General features: G+C 51.9%; 5 protein-coding genes across 5 annotated transcripts; 2 read left to right on the forward strand and 3 right to left on the reverse strand.

Annotated features, from left to right (window-relative positions):
• Window positions 1-911: 911 nt before the first annotated feature.
• On the forward strand, window positions 912-1,883 carry PG985_010640 (mitochondrial protein MBA1; the record flags this gene model as incomplete). Its single annotated transcript, XM_066830408.1, has 1 exon — window positions 912-1,883. One exon carries the CDS (start codon window positions 912-914, stop codon window positions 1,881-1,883), a length of 972 nt encoding a protein of 323 aa, XP_066681090.1.
• A 3,481-nt stretch (window positions 1,884-5,364) lies between these two features.
• Window positions 5,365-7,751, reverse strand: PG985_010641 (uncharacterized protein; the record flags this gene model as incomplete). The annotated part of the gene is made up of 5 exons (XM_066830409.1): window positions 5,365-6,434; window positions 6,493-6,837; window positions 7,398-7,430; window positions 7,483-7,628; window positions 7,690-7,751. 5 exons carry the CDS (start codon window positions 7,749-7,751, stop codon window positions 5,365-5,367), a joined length of 1,656 nt encoding a protein of 551 aa, XP_066681091.1.
• A 1,052-nt stretch (window positions 7,752-8,803) lies between these two features.
• PG985_010642 (uncharacterized protein) lies at window positions 8,804-11,131 on the reverse strand (the record flags this gene model as incomplete). The annotated part of the gene is made up of 7 exons (XM_066830410.1): window positions 8,804-9,319; window positions 9,381-9,454; window positions 9,517-10,011; window positions 10,072-10,162; window positions 10,223-10,352; window positions 10,415-10,778; window positions 10,996-11,131. 7 exons carry the CDS (start codon window positions 11,129-11,131, stop codon window positions 8,804-8,806), a joined length of 1,806 nt encoding a protein of 601 aa, XP_066681092.1.
• A 10,435-nt stretch (window positions 11,132-21,566) lies between these two features.
• On the forward strand, window positions 21,567-23,342 carry PG985_010643 (translation elongation factor EF-1 alpha). The gene is made up of 3 exons (XM_066830411.1): window positions 21,567-21,626; window positions 21,686-21,812; window positions 22,071-23,342. Exons 1-3 carry the CDS (start codon window positions 21,622-21,624, stop codon window positions 23,319-23,321), a joined length of 1,383 nt encoding a protein of 460 aa, XP_066681093.1. The 5' UTR covers window positions 21,567-21,621; the 3' UTR covers window positions 23,322-23,342.
• A 612-nt stretch (window positions 23,343-23,954) lies between these two features.
• Window positions 23,955-26,584, reverse strand: PG985_010644 (uncharacterized protein; the record flags this gene model as incomplete). The annotated part of the gene is made up of 2 exons (XM_066830412.1): window positions 23,955-25,436; window positions 25,496-26,584. 2 exons carry the CDS (start codon window positions 26,582-26,584, stop codon window positions 23,955-23,957), a joined length of 2,571 nt encoding a protein of 856 aa, XP_066681094.1.
• Window positions 26,585-26,825: the final 241 nt, after the last annotated feature.

Genomic DNA, 26,825 nt, shown 5'->3' on the forward strand with positions numbered 1-26,825 from the left:
TATAAGAGCAGCAGCAGCAGCAGCAAAAAAGTTCCAGATGCAACCCAATGATGACGTTTCACTGGCCAGATGGTCCCTGAAAAATATATTTACAGGAAAGTGTTGTCAGACGACGACACACAAGAGGGGTGTGAGCACGGTTGGAGAGAGGTATCTGATCTGGGCACACGACCGCCAAGAAGGGTATGGAATCCAGGTTCCGAAAAGAGTCAATAAAAAACCAAAAAGTCAAAATATACAACAGGAGCAAAGGGGTATTGCGTGCGAGTATACCGGCTACTCACATAGGCGTATATATATACATATACCCAGACAATGACAATACTACGCAGGAAGCATGCAAATGCAAGGTCCCCCAGACTGAATCAAATTGACATTGCAATTGGGCAGCGCTAATAAGCTGTGAGGTCATTCCGTTTGGCTCCCAAATCCACCAACCCTGGGACCCGGGCTTTTTGGGACTTATTGATTAGGGAATGGATTGGGCACAGACTTGACAGAGGCCCGGCTGGGAATTCAATTGAACCTTAAGAAAGAAACATGCAGGGGGGTTTAGTAGTCTCGTAGTTCAGAGGCCCCCGGGGGGGTTGCTGAGGGGTCTCTTCATTGGTCGGCGTTTTATTGGCCGCCTTCCACCGTCTCTGCCCGTCTCCATCTTAATTTTTTCCGCTTCGGACTGAACCGAGGACGACGTCTAGATGAGTAGATTGACACACCACTTGCCTGCGGCTGCTGCTTGATTGATAGCAATTCGCAATCCTGCTGGAGCTCCTGAGTGGCTAGACGCCTGATACCCTCGAGGCATTCCATGCGCTCAGCCAGCTAAGCTCTCTTGCGTGCTCGGAGCTTCGATCTGCGCTCGACCCGACCCTTACCACGGTTTATACGAACCTTCGACGCCAACGACCACCATGGCTACCAAGCAGTTTACTCGGCTGCTGCAGCCGTCGCTCCGCGCCTCCATACCGACTTACCGAACCACCACGCCCAGTTTGTGCCTCAGATATAGCAGCAGCATCAGCAGCACGAGTAGGATATGCGCAGCAGCCACGACGACATGTTCGCCAACCCGCGGCTTCAGGACCATGTCCTCGCCCCTCCAAGCCAAGGCTGCCCCGAGATATAACCGCCACAAGAAGAGCGAGGATTCTTCGTCGAGGTCGCTGGAGCTTGGCCTGGAGAACGTCGTCTTCCTGCTGCCCCAGACCCTGGTGGCGCCGCCCATCTCGCGGTATCCGAAGTCGCCCGCCAAGTTCCTGCAGATGGCCTGGATCGCCAACTTCTCGCGCATCTGGAACTATGCGTCGCTGCTGCTCTTCAAGATCGCCTCCAAGCCCGACTGGAAGACGCGGCCCCGGTTCAAGGTCCACCGCGGCGCCATCCTGCCCGCGGCCAAGGCCCTGCACCTCGAGATGAACGAGGCCCTGGCCGCCGGCGACAAGGAGGCGCTCCGCCGCATCTGCACCGCCGAGTTCTACCAGAAGCTGGCCGGCATCATCGACGCGCGGCCCCGCGGCCAGCGCCTCGAGTGGGAGCTGGTCCAGTACCGCAACGCCCTGACGTACCCGTGCATCGCCGAGGACAAGATCGGCCTCATGCCCACGCCCAGCGGCGTCCAGAAGGCGTACCGCCAGGCCATCGTCTCCATTGCCAGCGTCCAGCGCATGGTCCGCCACGTGCCCGGCCAGGCCGAGCCCGTCGTCACCGAGAAGCCCATGCTCGAGCACCTCGTCCTCTCCTCCCAGGTCGACCACACCAACACCTACTCGCAGACCCCCTGGAAGGTCTGGGGCACGCTGCAGGAGTCGACGCTCGAGAGCTACCTCGAGTCCAAGGAGGTCGAGGAGTGGATGGCTAAGAACCCTGGAAAGGGGCAGGCATGATCTGGGGATGACGACGGTTGGTGGTTAGAAGGAAAATATCTTGCCTGGACGGGCCCGCCCCGATAGAAACCGGGAGCGAGGTTGTAGATCCGTCAATAGACGGAAGGATGCTGTATCATATCTAGATGTCGGTTGTTGTACAAATCTTGTAACTGTATGGGTGTGCAAAACTACCACCCACTCAAGCCATGACACATAATCCGTAAAATGAGAAACTTGTTCAAAGTAGAGATTCTTCCAAAGCTTCCGAGGCATCGTTCATATGACCTTTGATGCTATTTACCCATTGTATGACGGAAGTACTCGGCGCTTTTACCTGCCGGAGTTCATCATTCCTCCCTATTCGTTGGCATCCATAGCAAGTTACCCTGACAGGCTAAGGCCGTCTCCTCCAAGTCTTCTAAGCATCCCAAAAACCCATTTGGGCCTATGACTTCTTGCGGGCTCACGATGAGCTGATGTAAGGCTTGGCTATAACTTCCCATGCCCCGGGACTTTGTTGGATTCGCATATCCCTGTAGGCAGTCTTGCAATTCCGGGTATCCTTCAATGTCTCTATCTGTCCAGAACTTGACCCATTCGTTCGCCGACTTCCTGTTCAGAGCTGTTCTGCAAACTCCGTTTACAGCTTATTTTTCAGTGCCATAGTATATGCTTCCCGACAAGCTTGGGTGAAAGGGGCAATAGAGTTCACCCACACCCAAGGACTCAATGAGAATCACCAACTCAAGAGAGGCCCGTCCCAGGATTCAAATACCCTTTTGATACGTAGTTCCCTTGCCCGGACCGGTGTAGCCTAGCGGTTATATCATTACAGCATTACTAGACTATACTTAAAGGCAAGAGGGTTCGACTCCCTCTGCGGGCATCTCTTTTTTTCCTCGTCGCCAGGACTGCCATCCTTTTTGGTCGTTCTACCTCTTCCCATTGTGCGCGTCGCTGCGCGATACTGGCAAACCGATCCATCGCCCCACGATCTTGCTCTGCACGGAAATGATGCGTTGTAGTTCATCTGCATACATACTCAGCGAGACACCGAGAATATAGTTTATCAACAAATCGACCTGGCCACGATGTGGACAGCCAATCCTACGCCACATAATCGCCGGAATTATTATGGCCATGAATTCCACTCTTTAGCATGTCACAAAAGGGTCCCGTGTAATAAATCTAGGCTTCGCCGAGCAAGAAGGGGTCGAGATCATCAGCCCTTTCGGTGAGTGGCCGTGTTTACCAAGACCTTCCAGCAACTAGCTAGACAATGTGTCTCGTATCTTCTCTGGTGTACGTCGCGAGCAAGGGATCCCAAGTTCGCTTAGGTCTTATGATGGGTAGTGGAGAATACTTCATCTGAAAACGGCAACGGCCTTGCCATTGCGCCGCTCCTTGGCTCTCGCCTCAGGAGCAGTGGGAAGCATCTTGTGATCTTTTCAGTCACCCTTTCGTGTCCCTTTACAGCCTTATTGCCCTTCTCCCCCTCATTCTTCTTCCCAGGCCTCAGTGGTCATACTGGTGGCAGGCCCAGCTTTGCTATTGGCAGCGGTTTCGAGCCCTTTCAGTTCTTCCTCCACTTACAACCCATGAATTCATTGTTTGATTTCCTTCCTTTTAGAAATATCATATCCAATCTTACGACTTTAGTTAGCGGAAACCTATCCCTCCTTCGCCCATGCTAACTACGTATCGCAGCGGTTCGCGGTGGCCCCTGGAATCGTAAGCTCGACAGGCCTTTGGAGAGATCTGATCTTGCTTCAAGCCAAGAGATCCTGAAGCGATAGGGACACTCATTCTTACGTTTAGGTCTAGCCAAGATTTGCAACAGCTCCCATGGAGGACATACACGCAAGTGCATGACCGCTTACAGAACCTCATGCTGCGTTATGCGCTCAAGCATCATGTTCTAATACAGATGAGAAAGAAGGGCGAATGGTACGCCAGCGACGGGCGACCAACAACCCTAAGACCTGAGCCGCTTAATCAGCGTCTATCTGTACCCTTTTGCTCGGCCTTTGGGGGGGCAGGAGAAACATAAGTGCCAGTATCCATATCGAGATATGTCCCGATGGATATCTATTTGAGCATGATCCACAGCCTTTTCCACAAATACGGCGAGGCAAAGCTGTCATGGAAACGATGCCATTGTTCGGTTTATTGTAATGACCGGTCATCCCACCTCGCTTCTACTCTAGGGATTATGAGAACCTAGCTCGAGTCACGCTACAGATTTACATTGACGGTGCCTTTCTTTTCCTACATATCTCCGTCATCATTCTCAATTCTCCAGGTGCCTTTCCAACCGAGCCAGCCCATTTGGCATTCCTTAACCTGTTGCCGCCTTTCCCGCAATACTGACAGAACTTCCCTTCACAACGTGTGCTTGTTTCGCTGCCACCACCCAAAGGCCCAATACTGTTGATATGGCCTCCCACAGAGAACAGGTAACCACCAAATGAAGCCTCAAACCCTTGTCGTATTCTTCAACTGACTGAATTTCCTAGGCCATCAGAGCTTGCACAGGTACGATAACCCCCAAAACATATCCGTTTACACGACTTCGACTCGCGACCAAGGCCTCCCGATATGAATTCCTTTCCGACGTTAGAATGTACATCGTCGATATTGGCCACGTTTTGGATGTCCAACGAACCTCAACGAACCTCAACACCTCCCAATGGGTTGTCTGATGTCTCCCGTCAACCCAACCTAGCAAACCACTGATACTTTCGAACCGAGGAACGATACGGGTAGAAGTAGATGGTCATGAACAGTTTGACAACTAATCTCTACGCAGGCCAGACTTGGGGTCTTTGGATCCAACGTGACCGGCTGTGCTACGGCTCTGACTGTCAACAAATTGATTCCATACCGAACATGCCTATAGATGAGACGCCGTCTGTCCCGCTGCTCGACCATGCCCTACCTAATAGGGTATCGTCCCCCCAACACCGCCGCTCCAAAACCGTCGCTCCAACAGCTGTTTAGATAATTCTTTCGGTACCGAGAATTGGTTTAGCCACATCAATATACAACTTAAAGCCCACTCAGAGGAATACCTTCTTGATCCCCAGGTCTTGTCGGCTGCTACATGTTCGTCACCTGTACTTTGAATGGGGAAAACCCTTGGCTAAAGGACCAAATATATGTGAAGTGAATAGGATTGCAATTCTGTTGTCTCTGAGTACTGATCTCAGTACTCATGTGATCCTAATATGTATATGTCTAGAATGAAGATTCCAACCACCACCAAAGCTGACACAGCTTCTGATCTCTCTGTATGCCCACACTCCTCGCATCTTCGTGTCTTTCGTGTACTGTTGTCGGGCCATCTGACTGCCGCCCATCTAAACGCCTTGAGTGATATATAGCCCGTTCTACATCACCCTCTATCTCTGCGTAAACCCGCCCATTTCACTTCCCCTTATTCCTAAAACTTCTAGAGCCTCTCTCTCCACCAGATGTCCCTTCAACAAAGGTGTAGTGTTTAGAAGAACTTGCCGGTGGACTTCGAAACGCCCACCTCCTCGCGCTGGACGCTGACGGAGTTCGTATCGTCGTCGGGGTCGCTTCGAGAGCCGGATGCGATGAGAGGTCGGTCCAGGGCATCGAAACGGTGACCCCGTTTCTTCGCCATGAGGTATTGGTAGGACAACCTCAAGCCAAGAGCGAGGAAGCCCCAGATGAGCCCACCGAAGGGCGCGGCCACGAAGGCGCCGAAAGCGCCCCAGTCGGCCGTGTACAGGCCCTGCTCGAGCAGGATCAGCTCGGCGCCCATCTGGGCGTCGCCGTAGTAGATGGCGCCGAAGATGAAGACGGTGAGGATGCCGCCGAGGCCGCCGACCAGGACCTCGAAGCCGCGCCACCAGTAGCAGCAGTCCATGAGGCCCAGGACCAGGACGGGGATGGTGGCGGCCGAAAGCAGGTCCGAGATGAGGAATATCTGCAGGACGCTGGGGGCCCGGATCGCGATGACGACGACGGGCGCGAAGAGGACGACGACGGCGCCGCGGATCCACCAGGTGTTGAGCCGGTTGCGGAACAGGTCGTTGGAGGCCGTCGACACCATGGCGGACTGCAGGCTGTCGAAGGCGGCGGTGCTCAGCGTGATGGCCATGACGAGGACGATGCCGACGACCCAGTTGGGCAGCTGCTCGAGCAGCAGGAAGAAGGCGATGGAGCCGTCCTGCGCCGGCTCGCCGGGCCAGGCGCCAGACCACGCGGCGATCAGGCCGGTGCAGCCGACGAGCGTCAGCACGATCATGATCACCACCATGGCGATGCTGATGCCGACCCAGAGGTCCTTGTCGGTCTTGGAGGCAAAGGTGCGGAGCCAGAAGTTGGAGAGGAAGAAGTCGTTGGTCAAGACGGCGACGGGGAACATGTAGAGGAGCTGCCAGCCCAGGAGGTTCGGCTCGAGGAGGCCGGACGACTCGATCAGCTCCCGCTTGATCTCCGTCTTGGCTCCGATAGTAATTGTAGCGATGATGATCAAGAGCACGATCATGACGCCTTGGATGTTGTCGGTCATGAAGGAAATTCGGAATCCTCCAATCGCTGGTCACCCAAATGGTTAGCCCGGAGTCTTCCCATATTCTGATGAGCGCTGACTTACAAGTATAGATCGTCGTCACGATGCATTCCACAATGATGACCGGTAGCTCATTGACGCCCGTGAGCGCATTGATGACTTGCCCTATCGCGGACAGCTCCGCTACCATGTAGAGGAACAACGTCACGAGCGTCAGGAAGCTCAAGTATAGCGCTGCAACGATGCCGTATCGCTGCCTTGTCCACTCCGTCAGAACAAACCCTTCAGGGCATTTCTTCCGGATAACGGGGCCCAGCGAGGCAAACACCAACAACGGCAGAGACGTCGAGAGGGCGTAAACAATAACACCCTGAAGACCAGCCAGCGTAGCCAGCTGCGGGTAGGAGAAGAGGATACCAGAGCCCATGGCTGCAGTTTCACACAAAAGCGTGCAACGGTTAGCAAGATAAGAACAGGGGGAGAGAAACGGGGAGGGGGTTCATTAGAGCGGCAGCACTTTTCCCACGCAAGCATTAACTTGATCGAGTAATTACGGTACAATCTCAGCTTCATCTTCACAGCTCCCTTTCTCGATCTCCTTCCGCTCGCGGCGATGGACGCCACGGGGAAGGTTGGATCAAGACAGGGGCTGCTTCGAATCGGCGCCCGTAGTGAGCCGCGGCCTTCTGCCTCTCCCTCATACCTCGAGGCGGTTGGGCCGTTCAAGAAGAGTGAGAGGAGAGACAAAAACCATCATCATCTTGGGTACGAACCTAGTGGTCAGTTTGCGCATGTCGTCGTCGTTGTCACTCTAGACCTCGTACTGAGCTCGCTCATTCGGGTGGTCCCCTGACACGCTGCATCGTCGTCGCGTGCAGGCGTTCGGGATGTCGATACTCTTTTCATCAAGCTGTGCTACCGCTCGGGGGATCTCGGCAAGGAGATGATTCGCTCGGGGGTAAGCCAGCATAGCTGTCGCCTCTACTCACCAGCGGCGATGAAGTTGAGGGCCAAAGGAAAGGCTGTAAGGCATGGTTAGCGCGCGGGCTCTTTTCGCGGGGGATAGTTTCCGACGAAGATCCGTTCTGTGAGACCCGTTGCAGACCCTCAACTCTGCGATCTTCTTCGGTGTTTTCTGACCCGTCTGAGTTCTGTTGCCAGCCAGGAAATCCGCCTTGGGCTGATTCCACATCTTCACGGCCAGTCCTGTTCCCAATACCCTAGATAGATACGACAGTCAGCGCAATGTTCCTCCACATCGAAGACCAGTCCAGTCCATACAGGAAGGCGCCATAGGTAACGTAGATGACGGCATTGGATGCCTCAAACGACGGTTGGCCCATTTTCAGCACAACGATTTGCGCCCAGTACGCAGCAAGTAAATATGAAAATCCGAGTGTTGCTATTCGCAGGTATAAGTGTTCCTGGACCACAGTTAAAGCTCCTGATTCGACAGATGGGGGAGGACGACGGGGGACTCTGCGGTTAATAACTTCTTGAGAAAATATTGCTTAGCCCTGTAGCACGTCGTTGGCGCCTCGGCGGTATAGCGGGGAATCAGCCGTGACGCTATCCATTTTGTCCCTAGTGTGGAGAACGGTGCAACCAAAAACAGCCCATCCTCGACAGATCGTCAGTCAGGAACAGTCTAGATCTCAGCATGAACTTGCCTCCATCCCCGAAGGCTGAACGTACTTCTTGGTAAGAATCGATACCGTTCTAGGGTCGTTGCATTCCGTATAAGTCTGGCATGATGCGTTTTTCTCCATCACGACTCGATGCCGAGCCAAGCCAACCCCGTAGAAACGAAACAAACGATAAGGCAGGTCGCTGCCTCAAAATAAATGCATCTAGAAAAAAGGCATCATCACGCTCAACGCCTTGGAGACTCGCGGCATATACGAGGCAATCAGCATGTGTCTTCTTGAAGGCATATAGAGTCATGTCGGGGAGAAAGACTTACATGTCTCAGAGATCCTTAACTCGGCATCTTCTCTAACAAGTCACTGTTCAGGTTGTTGCTTGGTATCAAAAGTCTCTCATGCGGGGGGAACAACATCTGCGTTCCATCTATCTGTGGTGCCAAGCCTCCTCGCAATGCATGCTATTCATGCTATGAGGTGCTGTACGCAGGGCATTCAATCAGCCTGCGAAAAAACTATTGTACAATCCATGAAATTCGCCAAGTTTGTCATCTCCAGAAGAACTGGTATGCAGAACGAAATGGCCAAAGTTCGCCAGAATCTCCCTGAAATATCGAGAACCGTATATTTCTCTGCATGAGAAACAAGATTCAAACCACCAGCGGCTTTATAGATGCCGAAGCAAAACCCAAGCCAGGCCATGTGGAGAAATCTGTCTTCAGCAAAAGAAAGAAGGAATCCAGTTACCCAAATCAGTCATTCTCCGAGCTCGGATTCTCCTGGTCACGACCATGACTCTCGTCACTTGCCACGTTTCGAGCAGGATTAGGAGCGCCAGCAACAGGAATGCCGTAGGCATGGTTCAGTGCTGCCCAGTAGGCCTGGGGTGCTAGCTCAGGGTCGGTCATGTATGGTGCGGCCCATGACATGGAAGGAGGAAGATAATGGGGATGCGGGGGCATCACTCCATTCATCCCAGCAGGCAAGAAAGGCGAAGTGGTGTATGCCGGGCTGCCGTACGATGGCCAAGAAGGGTATGGGGATACCAACGGGTTGACAGGCAGTTGTGATGAAGGCATAGGAGTAGTAGCCTCGGTGACGGCGTTTTCGACACGGCGGGGGGTATAGATGTCAGCAGCTTGGCGGGCAGGACGACCCTCCGGGGAAGCGTGACGAAAGGTGTTCCGGGCATAGCGATCGTTACCGAGGTATTCGCGGGTTTCTTTGAGCTCAACCCGGACCCGGCAGCCACAGATGCGGCGGCCAGACTAGAAGATAGTTAGTTAAGACTCAATGCTTTTGCGATCAAACGACGGGAATGAGACTCACCAAGTCATCTGCTGCCATGGCAGCGACCTCGGGGCGAGCATATTCGACAAAAGCGAAGACGTTGACTCCGTAGCCTGCAACGGCGGTAATGTTAGCAAATATCTCACGATATGGGATAGTGCGAGGCATTACTTACCAGGGCGCCCCTCCTTGCGAATGACCTGAACGTTGACGACATTACCAATTTCGCCAGCCAGCGAACGAACCTCACGATCTAAACCGTCGACATCTTCGGGGAGGTTACCGATAAATATGGATCGGCGATCAACTTGAGAGCGTCTCTCGTATGATTGGCGATCGGGCTCAGCCTCGGGGTGCGATCGACGGGACCGGTGAACATCGTGACTGACAACACGATAGATGGCATGGTGCCGGAAGGACTGTAAAGAATAACAGTTAGTTGAATCCACGTGGCTCGTCACGTAGAAGGTGAAAGCACTTACAGCCTGGATGTCACGATCAGGATCAAAATTCTTGAACTCGACCAGCACACCTTGGTCGATGCCGTGTGATTCGGCGACGTCTCGGCTGATCTCCTCCAGACGAATGATCGCGCCATGCTTTTCAAGAACATCCCGGGCTTCATCCAAGCTGACCGTGCCTCCGACATAGTTACGGAGGATAAAGGTGCCTAAAGATAAGTTAATAATCGAAATTTATAGGAATGAGAACGGTAGACAGGGGAACTCACGATTCGCGCGGACGGCCTCCGTACGGCAGGGGCGGCCCTGGAAGGTGATACCTGCGCCTTCGTTTCTGGCTCGGTTGGCGTCACGATCGTTCTTTTTTAGAGGTATCACGTTAGCTAGCTGATGAAAGTAATACTTGTCGAAACGACTTACGGTGTACTGCACGAAAGCGAACGGCATATTCTTCTTGTCGCGCCGGATCTTGACGAAGCAAGTTCCAAACTCACTAAACTTCACGTCGATCTCCTTCTGCAGGGGGGTGTTGTCCATAGACTCAGGCAGACTAATGATGTATACTGTCAGTATAGACCGGCTAAAGGACGCTTGGAAAGCAGTTCAACTTACTTAGCAACGAAGACGCAAGCAGATGCTGGGTAAAACACTTGTGCATCAACACCACTGTCGTCGTATTGACGACGACGAGTCTGACGACCGCGCTCCTCTCGCTGACGAGCTTCATGAGGATTGTAGACTTGGCGGCTTCGTGAGTGCTCAGAGTAGCCAGTGCCGAGAGAGTTAACCGAGAGACCAGGACGGAGATGCTCAACCTCATAAGAGTTGTAAGCATTGGCAGGATCCGCGTGGGACATGAAGGGGTCGTCTGCGACGGTCATGCCGACTGGGAGAGCTGCAGCAGGATCCGACAAGATGGATGTTCGAGCGTCGCTGATGCTCAAGCCGTCGAGACGGGCGCCCAATGAGGCACCACCTGGTATTATTTAGTCAGCGTCTGGGAACCAGCAATGAATATATGTGAATGCAGAGAAAATATTAACCGGATGAAGGCAACAGGTCTCGGCTGGGGTAGTGTTCTCAGGCAGGTGGACGTGACAGTTGGTTTCGAAGAGAGATGTTGTAACCTCGAGATCAACTTGTGGAAGGAGAGGATATTGTAGTGAACCAAAGAGATTGTTGATGAAACTTACCGTCTGAACTGGATCCGCTCGACATGACGCCAGGTGAGCCTGTCTCACGGGCGCTCGAGGTTCGAGCCAGCGGCTGAGGCGTGCGACCTATAAGGTCAGCCGAAGCAGGACGACCGAAAGGGTTCTGAGCAGGCATGGTTCTTGCTGGCGAACTGTGCGACTAGGAGGTTGCAGGTTAGTATAAGCAAATACATGGTGTAGGTGTTTGAAGAGGAGGGGTGAGGGGAGATACTCACTGATCCGTGGAGGTTGCGGTTGTTGGTTCTTCTGGTCTGATGGCTCTGCTATCATCTTTTTAGTAACTGGATTATTGGGGATTGCAAAATAAATAAGAAGAGGAGGGAAGTAGAAAAAAACCAGTATGCTGGGTATCCAATATACGGTGGAATCATGTTGAGTAGATGGAAAAAGAACACAACGGGCTGGCAGTAGACACCACCATGACAGCGACGAGTACGTGCCAGAATAATGGAAAAGGGAATGGAAATAAATACTCACTTGTCAGAAGCGAAAACTCAGTAACGCGGGAGTTTCTTGTCTGTTGAATAGTCAGTGGGCTGAATAAGAGCCGACGGACGAGGCTTGGATTTGATGGGATGATTTTGCAAGATATTTCCAATGGAAGCGAGGAAGGAGCGCATGATGATTCACATCAGACGGTGCAACCTGCTCTTAGAGAAAATAAATCACAGCGACTGCAAAGTTGAAGAGGGCAGGTGGCAGATGTACGGGTTGGAGTAGAGTGAAGGAAGATTGTGGAAGCCAAACTCAGACGTAATATCACCCTCGTGTGCCTTTTCAGCTCATGAAGGAAGATGTTGCGACTGTGGATGGAAGAGCGAGTGAGGGATGATGTATGAAAGAGTGAAAGCGGACCGTGGCTCTAGAGGGAGGACGAGAAGAGATGTGGGCACCGAACTGGGGCACAGATTCGCCTTCGCGGACTGTTCAAGCTCATGAAGGGTGACTGTACGACACAGATGGGAGTGCGATGATGTATGGAACAAGAGATGATGTGCCTGTAGAGGGGAGAGAGGGAATAAGGAAGCCAGATTGGAACCTAATATTACCTTGCTGTGATGTCCCACCTCGTGAAGGAAGATGGTACAACACGGATGGATGTGGTGATGATGATGGGGCAAGAAAGGCATGTATGGAGGGAAAGAGGAATGACTGGGCAATGTGTATGGAATAAATGGGAATGTAAAAATAAAATATCTTACCTGTGGCCAAATACTAAACCAAACGAGAAGATGGTTAGAATGTGGTTCACCTAACAAACACTGTAGATGTGAGGAGGGAGGAGGCAGGAGGAAGGAGGAGGGAGGGGGGGGAGGAACTTGCAATGGGACTGGGCAACAAGGCTTGATTGTGGATGGAGTTGGCCTTGTATTTGGAGAGGAAGGAGCAAGTCACAGGCAGTGGGAGAGTTAGATCACTAACTATTAGGGGGTTTTGATGGGGACTGGTCGCTAAGGATAGGGGAGGGCTCTATCTCGTACAGCGTATAACCGCCAGTAAACCGCCAGCATGACCCAATCTCCTCAAGGCAGACAGTGGGTGATCCACTGAATAACCTAGCGGAGTAGATGGCCGTCTCCATCATGGCTTGCCTATTGTCTGGGGCGGCCTGGAGTGGAGGACGAGCTGGCTGGCTTACTTGGCTGCTAATACTTACCCACGCAGATACAGAAATAGTGGTATTGACGTAGACGTGGTGAGAATAGGGGACATCTTACCTTGTAGAGATGGTGATGTGTGTTGGGATGGAGCAAGGAAGAAATGAAAATGCAGACTTACCAAGATCGTGATGTTGTTGTTGGAACTTCAACAGATTTCAGAAAATTAAAAAATCCGAAGAATTTATGCTGTTTGGTCTAGGCACTGACCGCGTGGGTCCACGTTTCTGCTAAGGTTGCTTGGTACCTTGCCGGGGGTGACGATGGCATCGTCTACACTAACGCAGGAGCTATGACCGAGGGGGTCGGAGGGGCGCGAGGGGCGCGAGGGGCGTATACCCGGAGCGCCAGCAAGGTCAGGGCCTGCAGAGTCTCCTTCAGGGCACGAGCTCCCCGAACCGACGGTGAGGTCCGGGGCCGGTGAGCTGCCGGAGGTTCTTTCGGGCCTAGAGCTCCCCGAACTACACCAAGTGGGCCGGCCCGGCCCAGTGATCACACACACGCACATGGGAAAGCAGACCAAGCAGCCCATCTAAATTATATTATACTACAGATTATACATTTCCAGGGGTATGTTGCAGTGTGGTGGGTTCTAGTATCGAATCAGCCTTCAGGGGGTTTATATCTTCATCAGGCAAGTAATGTTTGGGAGACTTTATCTCTAACAGCAGGCGAAGATGTTTGCCAAATAGGGAATTTCGCACTCTTTTGTGCAGGGACCAGAGTTGATTAGGAATAGAAACATATCAAAAAAGCAGGCACTGTGGTTGACTCGGTCATGACAGATAACAGGAATGCAACAGTTGAGATGGAGCATGGAGGCAGCAAAGGGGGCTTTGATGGCAGAAGCCAATACCAGACCGTATCTGGAGGTTTATCACACGAGAGACTATTATAACTTGTCTGTATGTGAACCAGCGTGATTGAGTTACAGTATTTGTATCATATACGCAGGGAAAGGCAGCACATCTACAAAGAAGCATGCAGAGTAAGTAGTCGGCCGTCGAGGAACCTATCTACGAACAACGTGACAGGCCTGCTGAGGACAGGCAGCTGGGTCTTGATATTGGGTCACTACTGGAGCCAACGAGGCAGTTGATGGAGGAGCAGGAGTTGTAACAGTTTCGACCAGAGGGGTTCCACAGGCCGTGGGTTGATCACTGGTCTGAACAAACATATAACGCCACCCAAATCAAGGGGGTTGTTGAAAGGCAGAGGCTCCTCAAGGCCTCTCACTCGTTCATTGCAAAAACAACTTTAGGAGAGTATTGCTTTGTATTGATCTCTTGGATCGCTGGTGGCTTCGAACATATTCGACAACAAGGTTTGTAAAATGTGATGACTCGAGCCATCATACTGGACTACTTCGATTTATAGGACGAAATTCGCTCCGGGTTTTTGGACGGGTCGGCTTCAGATCGTGAGACGGAACGGCTTCGGTTATTCAGGCAGGGGACGTCGAGAAACTGGTAGGAATTACTTCAGATATGGTCTCGTACTTTTGGTCAGGTTATGTGGCAGGTCGGGTGTGCTGGAATATGGGGAGTGACAGACAGCTCTTGATACCGACCAGTGTCCTGTATCCTTCTGATTAGTTACCGGTTGCAACGAAAGGGGTCAGAAAGGAAAGTCGGAAGTTAGTGGTTAAGAAGCCAGATACATACCTGCTGACACAGTCGTCAATAATATATGTCGCTAGATTTGCGGCCACTCGCCGGATGACTGGGATGTGGTGCTTGAGATCTTGTTGTGTTGACGATAATGTTTTAACAGGCGTATTAGATTGGTTAGGTTTGTTTGATTTTTATGGGCCACTAGAGCGTTGTTGACTTGGTTTGACCAGACTGAAAGAAAACACACTGTTATTATCATTAGTTGTTGGTAAAGCGTGGAGCCAAACCCCTTTCCCAGCTGTGACCTTCTCAGAATTCCTAGAACCAAAGTAGACCCAGAAACCGCAGATGTTAGAAAGATACCCACGAAGATGTTGCTTGGAATAAGCTAGAATGGGAGAGATCATGGTCCTGTGTTTCTAATCACTTCACAGGCATTTTCTTCTATGAGGGATAGTTATTGACTGCGTTTGGAGCTTTGAATCCGCCATCTGGCTCTTCTTTGGTCTATAGGTTTGGCAGCTCTGGGATGGGATACGCCCTTGCAAAATGGTGTGTGAGGTTTGCTATACCTCGAGTCAATACAACGCCTTTCATCTAGAACAGGTTTCACTTGATCACAGTCCAGAGCAAAGCAGCATTTTTGTTGAAGCAATTCGGGAATTTAGATGTGTGACTTCGATAAATTGGTTTCTACTCAGCGTGGCCACCACGGTAGAAATCATATATAAAGCATGTTCTTTTGTCTAGTGGATGATGTAGGACCATGATGATATGGGTATCAGAGATGGACTGATCTTTTGGGCACTATTTCATAGAATAAATGGCAACATGGGTGATCAGCCTAGCAAGTTTGACCGGAGCCCCAAGTGGTTTGCATGACCTTGGAATTTGTATAATGGAAAAGAGAATGAATGATAGTGTCCTGTACAGAAAGAGGCCGAATTGTTTCTACGCTGGCTGAGTTTGCGAGTTCACATGATGAGCAAGGGTTAATCTGTGTTAGTCAAGGGGTAAACACCACAGCCGGTGAAGAAACTGACCACCACTTCCTGTATCAAACTTTCAGAATCAGCATCGAAAGGGGTGTTATCCAGTGCTGGTGCCAGGCGTAATCCAGTGCTGGTGCCAGGCGTAATCACAAGTAGTATCATACGCACAATGTAATTTGTATTGAAATAAACACTACCAAGCAGGGGAGCACGTATAGCTACCCAGGTAGTGCAGGGTCCGAAGATGTTATTCGTATCAACTTTGGCTACTAAAATGGCGGTCACATCTGCCACCGTAGGGTATTAGGTAGTCGTGATAGGAATACCTGGAGGCTTCAGGCTGGGGGCTTTGTGGGAGACCCAAAATGGACTGGGGCCATTATTGTTTTGCAAGTAACCAGGCGCATCTACTTGAACACTGGGCATGATGTTGATTATTGAGATTATGGTATCAAAGGGTAGGGTTCTCTGATTTCCGTGGTATGTTTTGTTTCCGAAAACCCTATGTGTATTGATAGTATGGTCTTGGTCAGCGAGGAACTTGCGACGGAAGCCGTTGTTGCTGGATGTCGAGTGTTATTCCACCTCCCTGTCATGGATGATGGTCATACAGGTGTCTTTGCTGGCTTGGCCTCCATGTGGCAATCAAGCACCACTGAACTCATGTGAGTAGAACCACAGGCACTGCTTATCTTCTTTCAAGAGACTGATGCAGCTCTCAAGAACCGTAGGTGGCTAGAAGTTTGTCATTGTGGACGCAGGAACACAGAGTGAACCCTTTGTTTCGGATCTCAGTATTTGTAAGGAGCTTGTTGTGGATGTATTCGGTTCGATGGAGTTGGGGAACAACTGTAAACACAATAGTTAGTCTTGTTGAGGAGATACTGAGGGCTGGGATCTGTATGTGGTTGTATCTGAGGTACCCCTGAAGGACGCTTTTGTGACAGCTCCGATGTCCTTGTGTTTAACAACAGAGCATATTGGAGGACCAGAACGATTCTCACATGCTTTATTTGTAATATTTGCAGAGGCATCTATGTGTGGAAAGCCACGTTTTTTTCCTTGTCTGGAGGTAACATAGCCGCATGTACTCATATATGGGAGTCGTGCGTGTGTCTTGGCTTATTGTCATGCTCAGAATGTCGAGGGATGGAGGTCGGGGTGACGCTATTGGGACGGCACACTGGGTAGTGGAGGTGCATGGCATGGCCGGGCTCTGCATCTTGGTTTGAGGCTGGTGAAGTCGAGAGATAAAACATGTACATATATCGAATGTAATGCTGATGCATGTCACGAATGGAAGTGCAGTTGGGCCTGGTGAACTCATGGGATTAGTTTAGATCAGACGGAAGGGATGAAGAAACTACATAGCTCCAACTTGTGCGGTATATCATATGTTGCATGGTCGAAAGAATCCCGAATCATGGCTAGTGTGGTGAAATTCTCGTAGATGTGCTGAATATTTGTGATATCGTATCATGGGCTTGGCGAAGGGAGACGGGGTTTCACGATAGCAAGACTGGTTCGGGGAGGGGAGTTTGATGCGGCAAGCTGGTTGTTGTTGGACAACGAAGTCTGCTGGGCTGACTTGGCATCGAATCGAAATGGGCAGGAGAGGGTTTCCCAGTAAAAACAACAAAAGGCACGCTCTACCATCCATATTTGGATACAAGATTGGTGGCGTGCCGAAGCTGCTGCGTCGAGAAGATCGTGATCAACCAGGCGAGGGAGATGTGTTCGTTTCATTTGCCTCAAGAACTCACCCAATGCTGAAACCAGAGAACACAGGCTGTGCGTAGCGGAGACACCGAGACGAATGGGGCCCTTTCTTTTCAGGTTTTCGAGTCTGGAACCACCAGCACTGGACTTAGCACCACCTATGGGATACACCCACTGCATGTCGGCGATGAGACCGTATCTTCTTTGCTATCCCAAAGAGCTTGCGAAAGAGGAAATATCCAAACAGTATTTGGGGTCCCGATATATATACGCACGTATATTCATTGCCTTGTTACATCGGATTGTGGAATAAGACCATAGGGGCGACGAGGGGCTGCTATTCTGAGGGCAATCACGATACTTGGTAGAACTGGTCGACTATCATATGTAACACGGCTACTAATGATGTGGTCCGACTCCCAAGGCTGCTATTCAGAAAACAAAAATACTGTGACGAGCCCCTTTTCTCAACTCGCATTGATAAGTACATTGCACAGACAGGGCGTATGTATCCAGGTATGCCAATCAGCTGCACCAAGAGCCAGTGGGATGAAAAGTTCCAAGAAATCCTCTGTCACGCTGCTTCTTCATGTGGTCGATGTGACCCGGACATGCGTGCTGAACTACAGGCCGTGGAAAGGAGAACGATGGAAGGCCACCGTATACGAGAGCTCACAGGATTTTTTGAGAGATCAAGATTGCTATGGCACTTCAAAGCGCACAGCATGTAGCCCAGTTCTGTCTGTCCCATCTCAGCCAATATAGAAACATGCACATAACCGGCGAATCAGGTTTGCTTCAAACATGACACCATCCATTGGCAGATGCGCAAATATAAATATCATGGGTAAGCCAGAAACCATCCAAGCGAGACAGGAATCCTCTAACCAGGCAAGGCAGACATCCAATTGATTGTTGAGAAAGTATTGGAGTTCTGCACTCCTGACATGACGCACAGCCAGGCAAAACGACCCCAGTACAACCTTGCGCATGAGTGTCACCAGGAAATCGGCTTTCGCTGCAGTAACATGCGGCTGTCTATCAGAAACTCGCCCAAACAAGGGCAAACGACGAATACCGAAGCCAAGTCCAGAACTGGGCAGTTTTCAATCTAGAGGCTTGCCACGCTTTCAACAGTGAGCAGCCTTGACGACACATCAGCAGCGATGTTGAAGCTGCGCCCAAGCACCGAAGAAAAAAGTCTTCAACTTGGACCATGTCGTTCTACGACGGTGGAATGGATGGTTGCTACTCGTTCAACAAATTCTGTTGTGGCGGCCGGCTTTCGACGAAGGTCAAAAAGGGTGAGCCAGCTCATTCTCTGTAATATATCGTCTTTCTAATGAACACTTGCTCGCAGGATACACACAGACCAGATACATCGACGCCATGAAGACTTTCCCTCAGAGAAGGAGCCGGAAAGGACATCAGCATACTGTCCGACACTACCAGGGGAGGAGGGGGCAGCGAGAAGCGAGAGTCCACAACGAACTCTCCAATCTCAGACTGACGCAGATACCGCACTCAAACAATCCCAGAGACGACGACCAATTCATACATAGTATACGAAGAACATGGATCAAATACATAATCCGTTCAGCCGTCAAAGCGCCACACGGTCGTTGGTTGCAGAAGAACGTGAGGTACCACCGACACCAAGTAAGGACTTCAGGTAGCGAGCCTTCGTAAGCTACCGCGAGGGTGGCCGTATCCGACAACCTCCACGAAATACACTGCGCAGTGCCCCTCCTGACTGGAAGATAGACGGTCTACCGTTGGGGACCTACTGGTATGGCATAAGTGCCCCATGCCCTGGAAGCGAGCAATCTCCTGCAGATGTGTTGACCAAGATACCGTGGAAGCCGTCACCGTTTATGGCTCAACCTCGTCTGGTCTGCTTCGGTCACATATAATCGTGCTGAGAAGACAGGCCATGGCCACAATGCGAGTCTTACCACTCCACAACATGTGTACGGAAGCCATGCTGGACAATCCATGCCAACAGATTCCGTGCCATGGTAAAGCTATCTGGGAAAACAAGCTCAACCACTTCTTCGCAGCCGGAATAGCACAGATGCCATTCTACGAGCCGAGCCATCATGCTCGTCTATTAGTTACCAAGGGTACTGTACACAGTTGCAGCTGGCTTTAGCCAGCAAGACAGGACAGAACCTCGCCCGCGGCACAGATATCAAAATTATTTCCGACGGTAGCATGGAGCTCGCAAGGTGACCCAATAGCCATTCTAGCTAGCAAAGGTATGGTAGAGGTCAGTCTCGTCATCTTCCGAGAAGAGAGTGAGAATCCTGGAGATGTCATCTGCCGTCCCCTGTGAGTCAGGCCGAGTTCTGTCCCCCGAAACCTTACAGAAGTACGGAAATCGCAGAGTGCCTCTTTCCTGCGCTGATTGACGCCATTGACGCCATCGCCGCGATGAAAAGTCATGCGTCAATATCGCGGAAAGGAAAGTTCAACTTGCTACGTACCGCTTCAAAGCATTGTGATGTGCGATGGACGAAGAATGTCTTCGATCATCCAGCTCACCACTGCCCTGACATGCGCAATGGCTTGGGGGCAGCCGTCTCAGTAGGCCGTCCTACCTCTAGCTCTACTAAACCAGATGCGTGCCTGTTGATGTTACCTTTGACATGGATGGTAGGCTTTTCCCAATTTGGGAGTATGCCCTGTTCATCTTTTGTCAGGCCATGCTGCCGGGCTTGATGCCCACCTTGAGCCCCTAGCAACGATTCCGTACTGGGTCCCGGGGTGCGGAGACGATAAGCCGGCCCGATGGATCACAAGCGCCGCAGCTGGAAAAAATAGCCCATCTCGTGGGCCTAGCGACGACTCCAAGTACGTATGCACGATGAAGGCGGTGGCACATGCCGGTAGCAGGCCCAGGACAGTGGTTCTAGGTTCTCGACTTTGCGGTGCACGTATTGGCTGTTTGGTGAACGAACCAATCTGGTTCTTCTTTGGGAGCCACTTGGTCAACTTACTGCTGGGAGAATGTTATTTCCCCTGGATATCTCAGCAGCACGCATGTCAACGAGTTCACAAACTTCGCAGTATCATGGGCAGGGTGAGGGGTTCTATGGGCTGGTCCACAGAGCGGCAAGCACAAGCGCCAACCTTGCGGGCTGGCAGTATCATGTATTTCCTATGTACGCAGTATGTATTGATGGGCGCCTCGACGGACTGACCGAATCTTTGGACGGGATTGACTGTGGCGCAAGCCCTAGCTGAATATGTAGACAAGAGTGATATCACCGAACATTCAATTTCTCGCTCCAAGGCCGCCAAAACTCGCCGATCACCAAGCTTGCAATGCCCACCAGGCAGTGTGCTGTAACGATTAATCGGTTGTCATTCTACATCATGGCAAGGACGTAGCTCTGAGTATGCACTTTACTTTGCATTTTTTTTTCGGAGGAAGTCATATTGCGTATGTATGTACATGTAACTAGCATTCAATGTTTGGAGTATCCATGCCAACCTCCTAGAGGGCATACCGGTGCTATGCAATGTGCCTGTCGCAATACCAACCTTGCGAAGTGGGGTGGTGAGGAAAACTGGCAACTGGTCGCGTTTGGGCTCGGTGTGGATTTCCTGCAAGGCTGTGGCCACTCGACTGAGGGGGAATCAGACGAGAAAGAAAAAATTCGGTTTAACGCCGATCAACGATTCAATGATGTACGTGGCAGGACTGGTGAACGGAAAAGTCTAGATACAGTCTGGTACGACTCTCTCATGCATTTAATGGCATGTATCTACTGTGTGTATAGCTTTTCTGTGTGTATTCTAAATAATGGGTTACTGCATCACGTGTGGAAAAAGCTGCGGGCAGGCCTTGCCTCAGATGACGTCGGGTGGGCTATGGAGGGGAAAACTGATTTTTCTTGGGTGGGCAAGGGTTTGGGCCGCAACACCATGTTCAAACCGGTGACTCAGGCCGGCACAATGCGATAGGTATGGCAAATGTTTGGCAGAGAAGGAGCTTGTTCGTGTATCAAGTTAAGCTGCCTGAAGTACCTGGCTTGTGGCCCGGGTTCCAGACTCGGGTGGCGGTGCGATACTTGTGAATGCTGCGTAGAAACCACCAGAAAACCAGGTACTGAGGCCAGGCCTTTAGGGCCCTTGGGCGGCGGCTAAGGAAGCAACCAAGCAGCCAAGGCAGGTATCCTTGCTGATCTAAGTGGGTCTGTCTTAAAAAACAATTTTCAGAAGGAGGGGTTGAGGGGAATTTTCGCATTTCCAGCTGTGTGCGGGCCAACCTGTGTAGGGAGCGAGAAAAAAAAAATTGACTGCCCAAGGCCACAGGCTGATGCAACCCCGCTTCGATCTCTCAGAAACACTTCATAAGCAGAACCCTTCCCTCAAACTCTTGCCAACTTCTCCCCTTCGATTCTTCGTCGCACATTACCGTTGATCAAGCATCACAACCTGTGCAATCTCAAGGTAAGCATTTTCTGCCTTCCATCCTCACAACAACAAATCAACCTGAGGATTCCTCAACCTGATCAACCTTTTCTTCAACAACTCAACTAACTTGACTCTCTTCGCCACAGCATCCAGACAACATAAACAACAACAACTTCCCGAGAATCATCCAACACCGCCATCATGGGGTAAGCAACATCGAGAAGTCATTTCACTTCGACCAGGCCACTAACAATTTGCCGCGCAGTAAGGAGAAGGCTCATATCAACATCGTCGTCATCGGACACGTCGATTCCGGCAAGTCCACCACCACCGGTCACTTGATCTACAAGTGCGGAGGTATCGACAAGCGTACCATCGAGAAGTTCGAGAAGGTTAGTTCTACTCATCACTTCCCATATTCCCAATCACATCATCAAACATCGCTCGTGGCATTCACGCTGCTGTCGGTGTCTCCCTTCACCCCGCCTTGAGGCTCGACCCCTCCATTGGAATTTTTCCTATCTTTGGAGGGGCAACTCAACCCTGTGTCCCCACTTTCACTGCACAAATTGGCACGGGCCTCGCACGGGCCCAACATCCACAAAGTCCTCAATTGGGTATGCAACATGGATACTGACAACCAATAATAGGAAGCCGCCGAGCTCGGCAAGGGTTCTTTCAAGTATGCCTGGGTTCTTGACAAGCTCAAGGCCGAGCGTGAGCGTGGTATCACCATCGATATTGCTCTGTGGAAGTTCGAGACTGAGGAGTACAACGTCACCGTCATTGACGCTCCCGGTCACCGTGATTTCATCAAGAACATGATCACTGGTACCTCGCAGGCTGACTGCGCCATTCTCATCATTGCCGCTGGTACTGGTGAGTTCGAGGCTGGTATCTCCAAGGATGGCCAGACTCGTGAGCACGCTCTGCTTGCTTTCACCCTCGGTGTCAAGCAGCTCATCGTCGCCATCAACAAGATGGACACCACCAAGTGGTCTGAGGCCCGTTACAAGGAGATCATCAAGGAGACCTCCTCTTTCATCAAGAAGGTTGGCTACAACCCCAAGGAGGTCGCTTTCGTCCCCATCTCCGGTTTCCACGGTGACAACATGCTGGAGGAGTCCGGTAACATGCCCTGGTACAAGGGTTGGGAGAAGGAGACCAAGGCTGGCGGCAAGAAGACCGGCAAGACCCTGTTCCAGGCCATCGATGCCATCAACTCTCCCCAGCGTCCCACCGACAAGCCCCTCCGTCTTCCCCTTCAGGATGTCTACAAGATCGGTGGTATTGGCACTGTGCCCGTCGGCCGTATCGAGACCGGTACTCTGAAGCCCGGTATGGTCGTCACCTTCGCTCCCGCCAACGTCACCACTGAGGTCAAGTCCGTCGAGATGCACCACCAGCAGCTTCCCGAGGGTTTCCCCGGTGACAACGTCGGCTTCAACGTCAAGAACGTCTCCGTCAAGGAGATCCGTCGTGGCAACGTCGCCGGTGACTCCAAGAACGACCCCCCTCTGGGTTCCGCTTCTTTCAACGCCCAGGTCATTGTCCTCAACCACCCTGGTCAGATCGGTGCCGGTTACGCTCCCGTCCTCGATTGCCACACCGCCCACATTGCTTGCAAGTTCTCTGAGCTTCTTGAGAAGATCGACCGCCGTACTGGTAAGTCGGTTGAGAACTCTCCCAAGTTCGTCAAGTCTGGTGATGCCGCCATCGTCAAGATGATTCCCTCCAAGCCCATGTGCGTTGAGGCTTTCACCGACTACCCTCCTCTGGGTCGTTTCGCCGTCCGTGACATGCGTCAAACCGTCGCTGTCGGTGTCATCAAGTCCGTTGAGAAGGCCGCTGCCGGTTCCGGCAAGGTCACCAAGTCTGCTGCTAAGGCTGGCAAGAAATAAATGTATTAATACGTTTATTTCTTTCCTCCTTGTGGCTGGCTTTGCCTTCTGAGGCTCAGCTGCCTTGTAATGCTCCATCACGACACGACTTAACGTCACGAATCTTCTTGTCTCTTGCGATGATCACTGGGATTTGACTTATGGGGAACAAAGATATGAAGGGAAGGGTTATGGACTTTTTCACGACAAAACTTCTCCATAGTGTGCTTGTAGTACCAAAATAGAGTCAATAGACAAGTGGTCTGAAACTAAACAAATGTCTTCTTATGTGTGAATGCCTTCAAATTGCCATCGCCCACAATGTCTACTTGTGCAAATCTTAGCGTACCGGCAGTGATGCCTGAACTCCCTTGCTTGTGCTGTTTGTCACGATTCGTGGGGAAGATGTGCATTCGAAGTTGGGTAGGTCCGGCTTGTTCTTTTGTGCATACATAAAACATGTGAGAGGTTTGTCACTGCTTGTTACTTATTTATTCTAGAGTCGTAAAGGGTATTATACAGAGGCTGTGTACAGTTCGCAACACCACGTCATGATTTCATGATATGCAAGGTCTCAATATAATCGTACAATTGGCCACCATGCCGGCGCCTAGCTCCTTTGCCTGTCAAGGTGCTGTTCTCGATGCATCCTCATCATCCAGCAAACCCAGACCAGAGCTTTGCAGTCTGAGCTGTTCTGTACACGAGCTTTAGGAAGTCGCTCATGGGTGCCTGCTCTTCTTCTGTCTTCAACTCCTCTCCAATCCCAGCCACAGAAACCTCACTGGACGACGGTGTGGGCGAAAGAGCAAGCTCAGCTCGGCGTCCACCGCCTTGCCCAGCCTCGATGCTCGTGTACGTCAAAATGTGGCCCTCGTACGGCACGCTGACGGCGCGGTGCAATTCGAGACCCATGAAGTCGTAGGGTATGCTCACGGGCTCGTTCTTGTCGGCGGGGATGCGCAACTGGATCTTCCTTTCGAGTTTCTCACGTTTTGCCGCGACCTTGGGGGGTATGGGCTTCGTGATGGCGGGAGGGTGCGACTTGTAGAAGAGGCGAGCGGGGATCTGGAAACGCTGATGCTCGGGCATCTCGAGCTTGCCGTGGGCGATGTCGAGGCGGGCGCGGGCGAGGAAGGACTGGAGGGGCTGCCACAGGGCCAGGTCTTCGGGGTGGCCCTGCAGCGTGGCGATGCGGCGCTGCAGCACGCGGACGTCGACGGGCGCCGAGGGGAGCATGGCGTCGTGGAGGTGGGTTTCGACGATGGCGCGCAGGGAATGGATGCCGGTGATTTCCGGGTCGTCGCTGTTGGTCAAGGCGAGGCGGAGCTCGAGGGGCGGGCCGGGTAGAATGGGGTCTTCTGGTTTCGAGGTGGGCGAGGGCATGAAGCGGATCAGAATGGTATGCTCGACCGAGAACGGCGGCTTGTCTCCTTGGCCATCGGGCTGTATTCCATCATGGAGCGCGGCGAGCTGCATAGGGTGCGGAACAATCGGCGAGAAGATATGGGGGTAGGAGGATAGACCGGTTTTGGTTTGGTCGCGCTCCGAGATGAGTGCCTTTGCCGGCAAGCCCATGGCATCCAGGAGAACGTGACCAAAAACGGCCGAGGTATAGGTGTGCACCTTGGGAGACCAACGGGCCGGTTGATGAGGAAACTGCTTCGGCGGTTCTTGCACCTCGATTTGGGCCTCCTTTAGATCGGCAATCTTGGATTCATCCAAATCCGTGGCCCCTTCAAGTATCTTTCTCGCGGTTTGCATCGTAGAGTCTTCGTCTTCTTTGGGCAAGGATGGCGGGAGTTCCGAAAACTGCAGCTGTACGGGCGAGTCGGGAAGAGGGTGATCTTCATCAGTCAAGGGCACCGCAGCATCCTGCGTCCCAGGTGGGATTATGTACCGGGCCCACCTGCCCAACTTATCCTTCCAGCTCCATTTCTCGCGGTTATGCTCGTCAACTAGGAACCTGCCTGTGAAATCAGCCGGTAACTCTTCCGGCTCATACAACTTCACCAAGGCGGCCTCTGGCTTGAGAGCCGTGACGAGAAGACGAAGCACAACATGCCGCAGGTCCTCCACATCATACTCTGAGTCCTTGTCCCTACGGCCCCTCTTTTCAATCCAAGTGACAGCTATCTGCAAGATGAGATTTAGTGTACATTTTCAAATCAATAGGACATGCTGGAACAACTTACCCTTTTCGTACTGTGACTCTGCTTGACGTAGGTATTGGATATGCGACCAACCTCCTCGAGTAGAACTTCATCGAGAAGGTCGTGCGGACCAGCAACTAGAGAGACCGGGAAGTGGCGTGTTGCGAGGTTTTGCAACATAGTATCCAGCTCACGTACCAGCGTCTCGGCTTTAGGCCGCGTGCAAACAAATCGAATTGTGTGCTTGTTGGTGAAGACCTCCATGCTCTCGCCGCGATCTAGGAACAGATCACTGAGCAGCTTAAGGAAGCGCCGTGTTCCCCGCATGAGGATCGAGAATTCGAGCTTGCGCACCGTGACGTCTACCTGCCCCAAGCCTCCCATGAGCTCCTCGATGTGCAGGCCCCAACACTCACGCATGATGCGCAAAGCGAGCGTTTCTTTGACTGTGGCCTTCTCCGAGATGTAGCCGTGTAGGTGCCGGTCCGCATAGTCTGGCAGACCACCAGCGGCCACCTCTTCCGAGTTGAGGCGTACCCAAGGTGATATTTCGCGAATCCAGGGGTATTTGGGAGCGGGTGCGGTGGATTCCGCCTCGCCCGGAGGACTGGATTCTTCCGTCCCTGTGTGGTCTTGAGCTTCTGAGGCCTGGCCCTCGAGCTCGGTTTCGTTATGATTGTCCTCTGACAATTCTTCCGTTTCCTCCATTTCCTCCATTTCCTCTGTTTCAGCCTCTAGGTCTCTTGCTTCCTCCAATGCAACTTTGAACCGATCGATATAGTCGGAAAGCTGAGTTTTCAGGAAACCTTCAGCAAGCTCGTGCTGTATCCTACGGAACTCTTTCTCGGGAAGGTAGGTTTCCGACTCTGGACAGAGGCCATCGATATTAGCGCGAACCTCCTCGGCAGTAACGGGCGCATCCTGTTGGTCAAGCAAAGCCTGGATCTCAAGCTTCGACGACTCCTCTTGGGCAGTCGCAGTATCCACGGCCGCTGCAGGACGCTTCTTCGACTTATATAGGCCCGAGTCTTTCATGACAATGGCAAAAGCCGGCTTGCCCAACATGTTCTGGCCGAGGCTCTCAGATGCTTCAGTAAGCAACCTGTTGCGAGCCAAGCGTGTCTTGCTCATATTCACCCGCCTTGTAGTGAAGCCATCTTCTCCCGGCACCCGTCCTAGAACAGGGTTGTTATAGTCCTTGGCTGGATCGTCCGTCGCAAAGAAGTCGGACTTGTAGAATGAATTGTCTCGGGGTTTTGTTGCGAGGTCGGCCTCGTTGGTGCTATTTTGTTCGTCGTCATGACTCTGGGCATTCTCAGTTGGACGAGCTCCAGTTTGGTCGCTTGCGAACCATCGTGAAGTCTGTCTCCGG

Source organism: Apiospora marii, assembly GCF_038362585.1.
Source record: "Apiospora marii strain CBS 49790 chromosome Unknown utg000007l_segment0_segment0, whole genome shotgun sequence".
In the NCBI taxonomy this organism is placed as follows: domain Eukaryota; kingdom Fungi; phylum Ascomycota; class Sordariomycetes; order Amphisphaeriales; family Apiosporaceae; genus Apiospora; species Apiospora marii.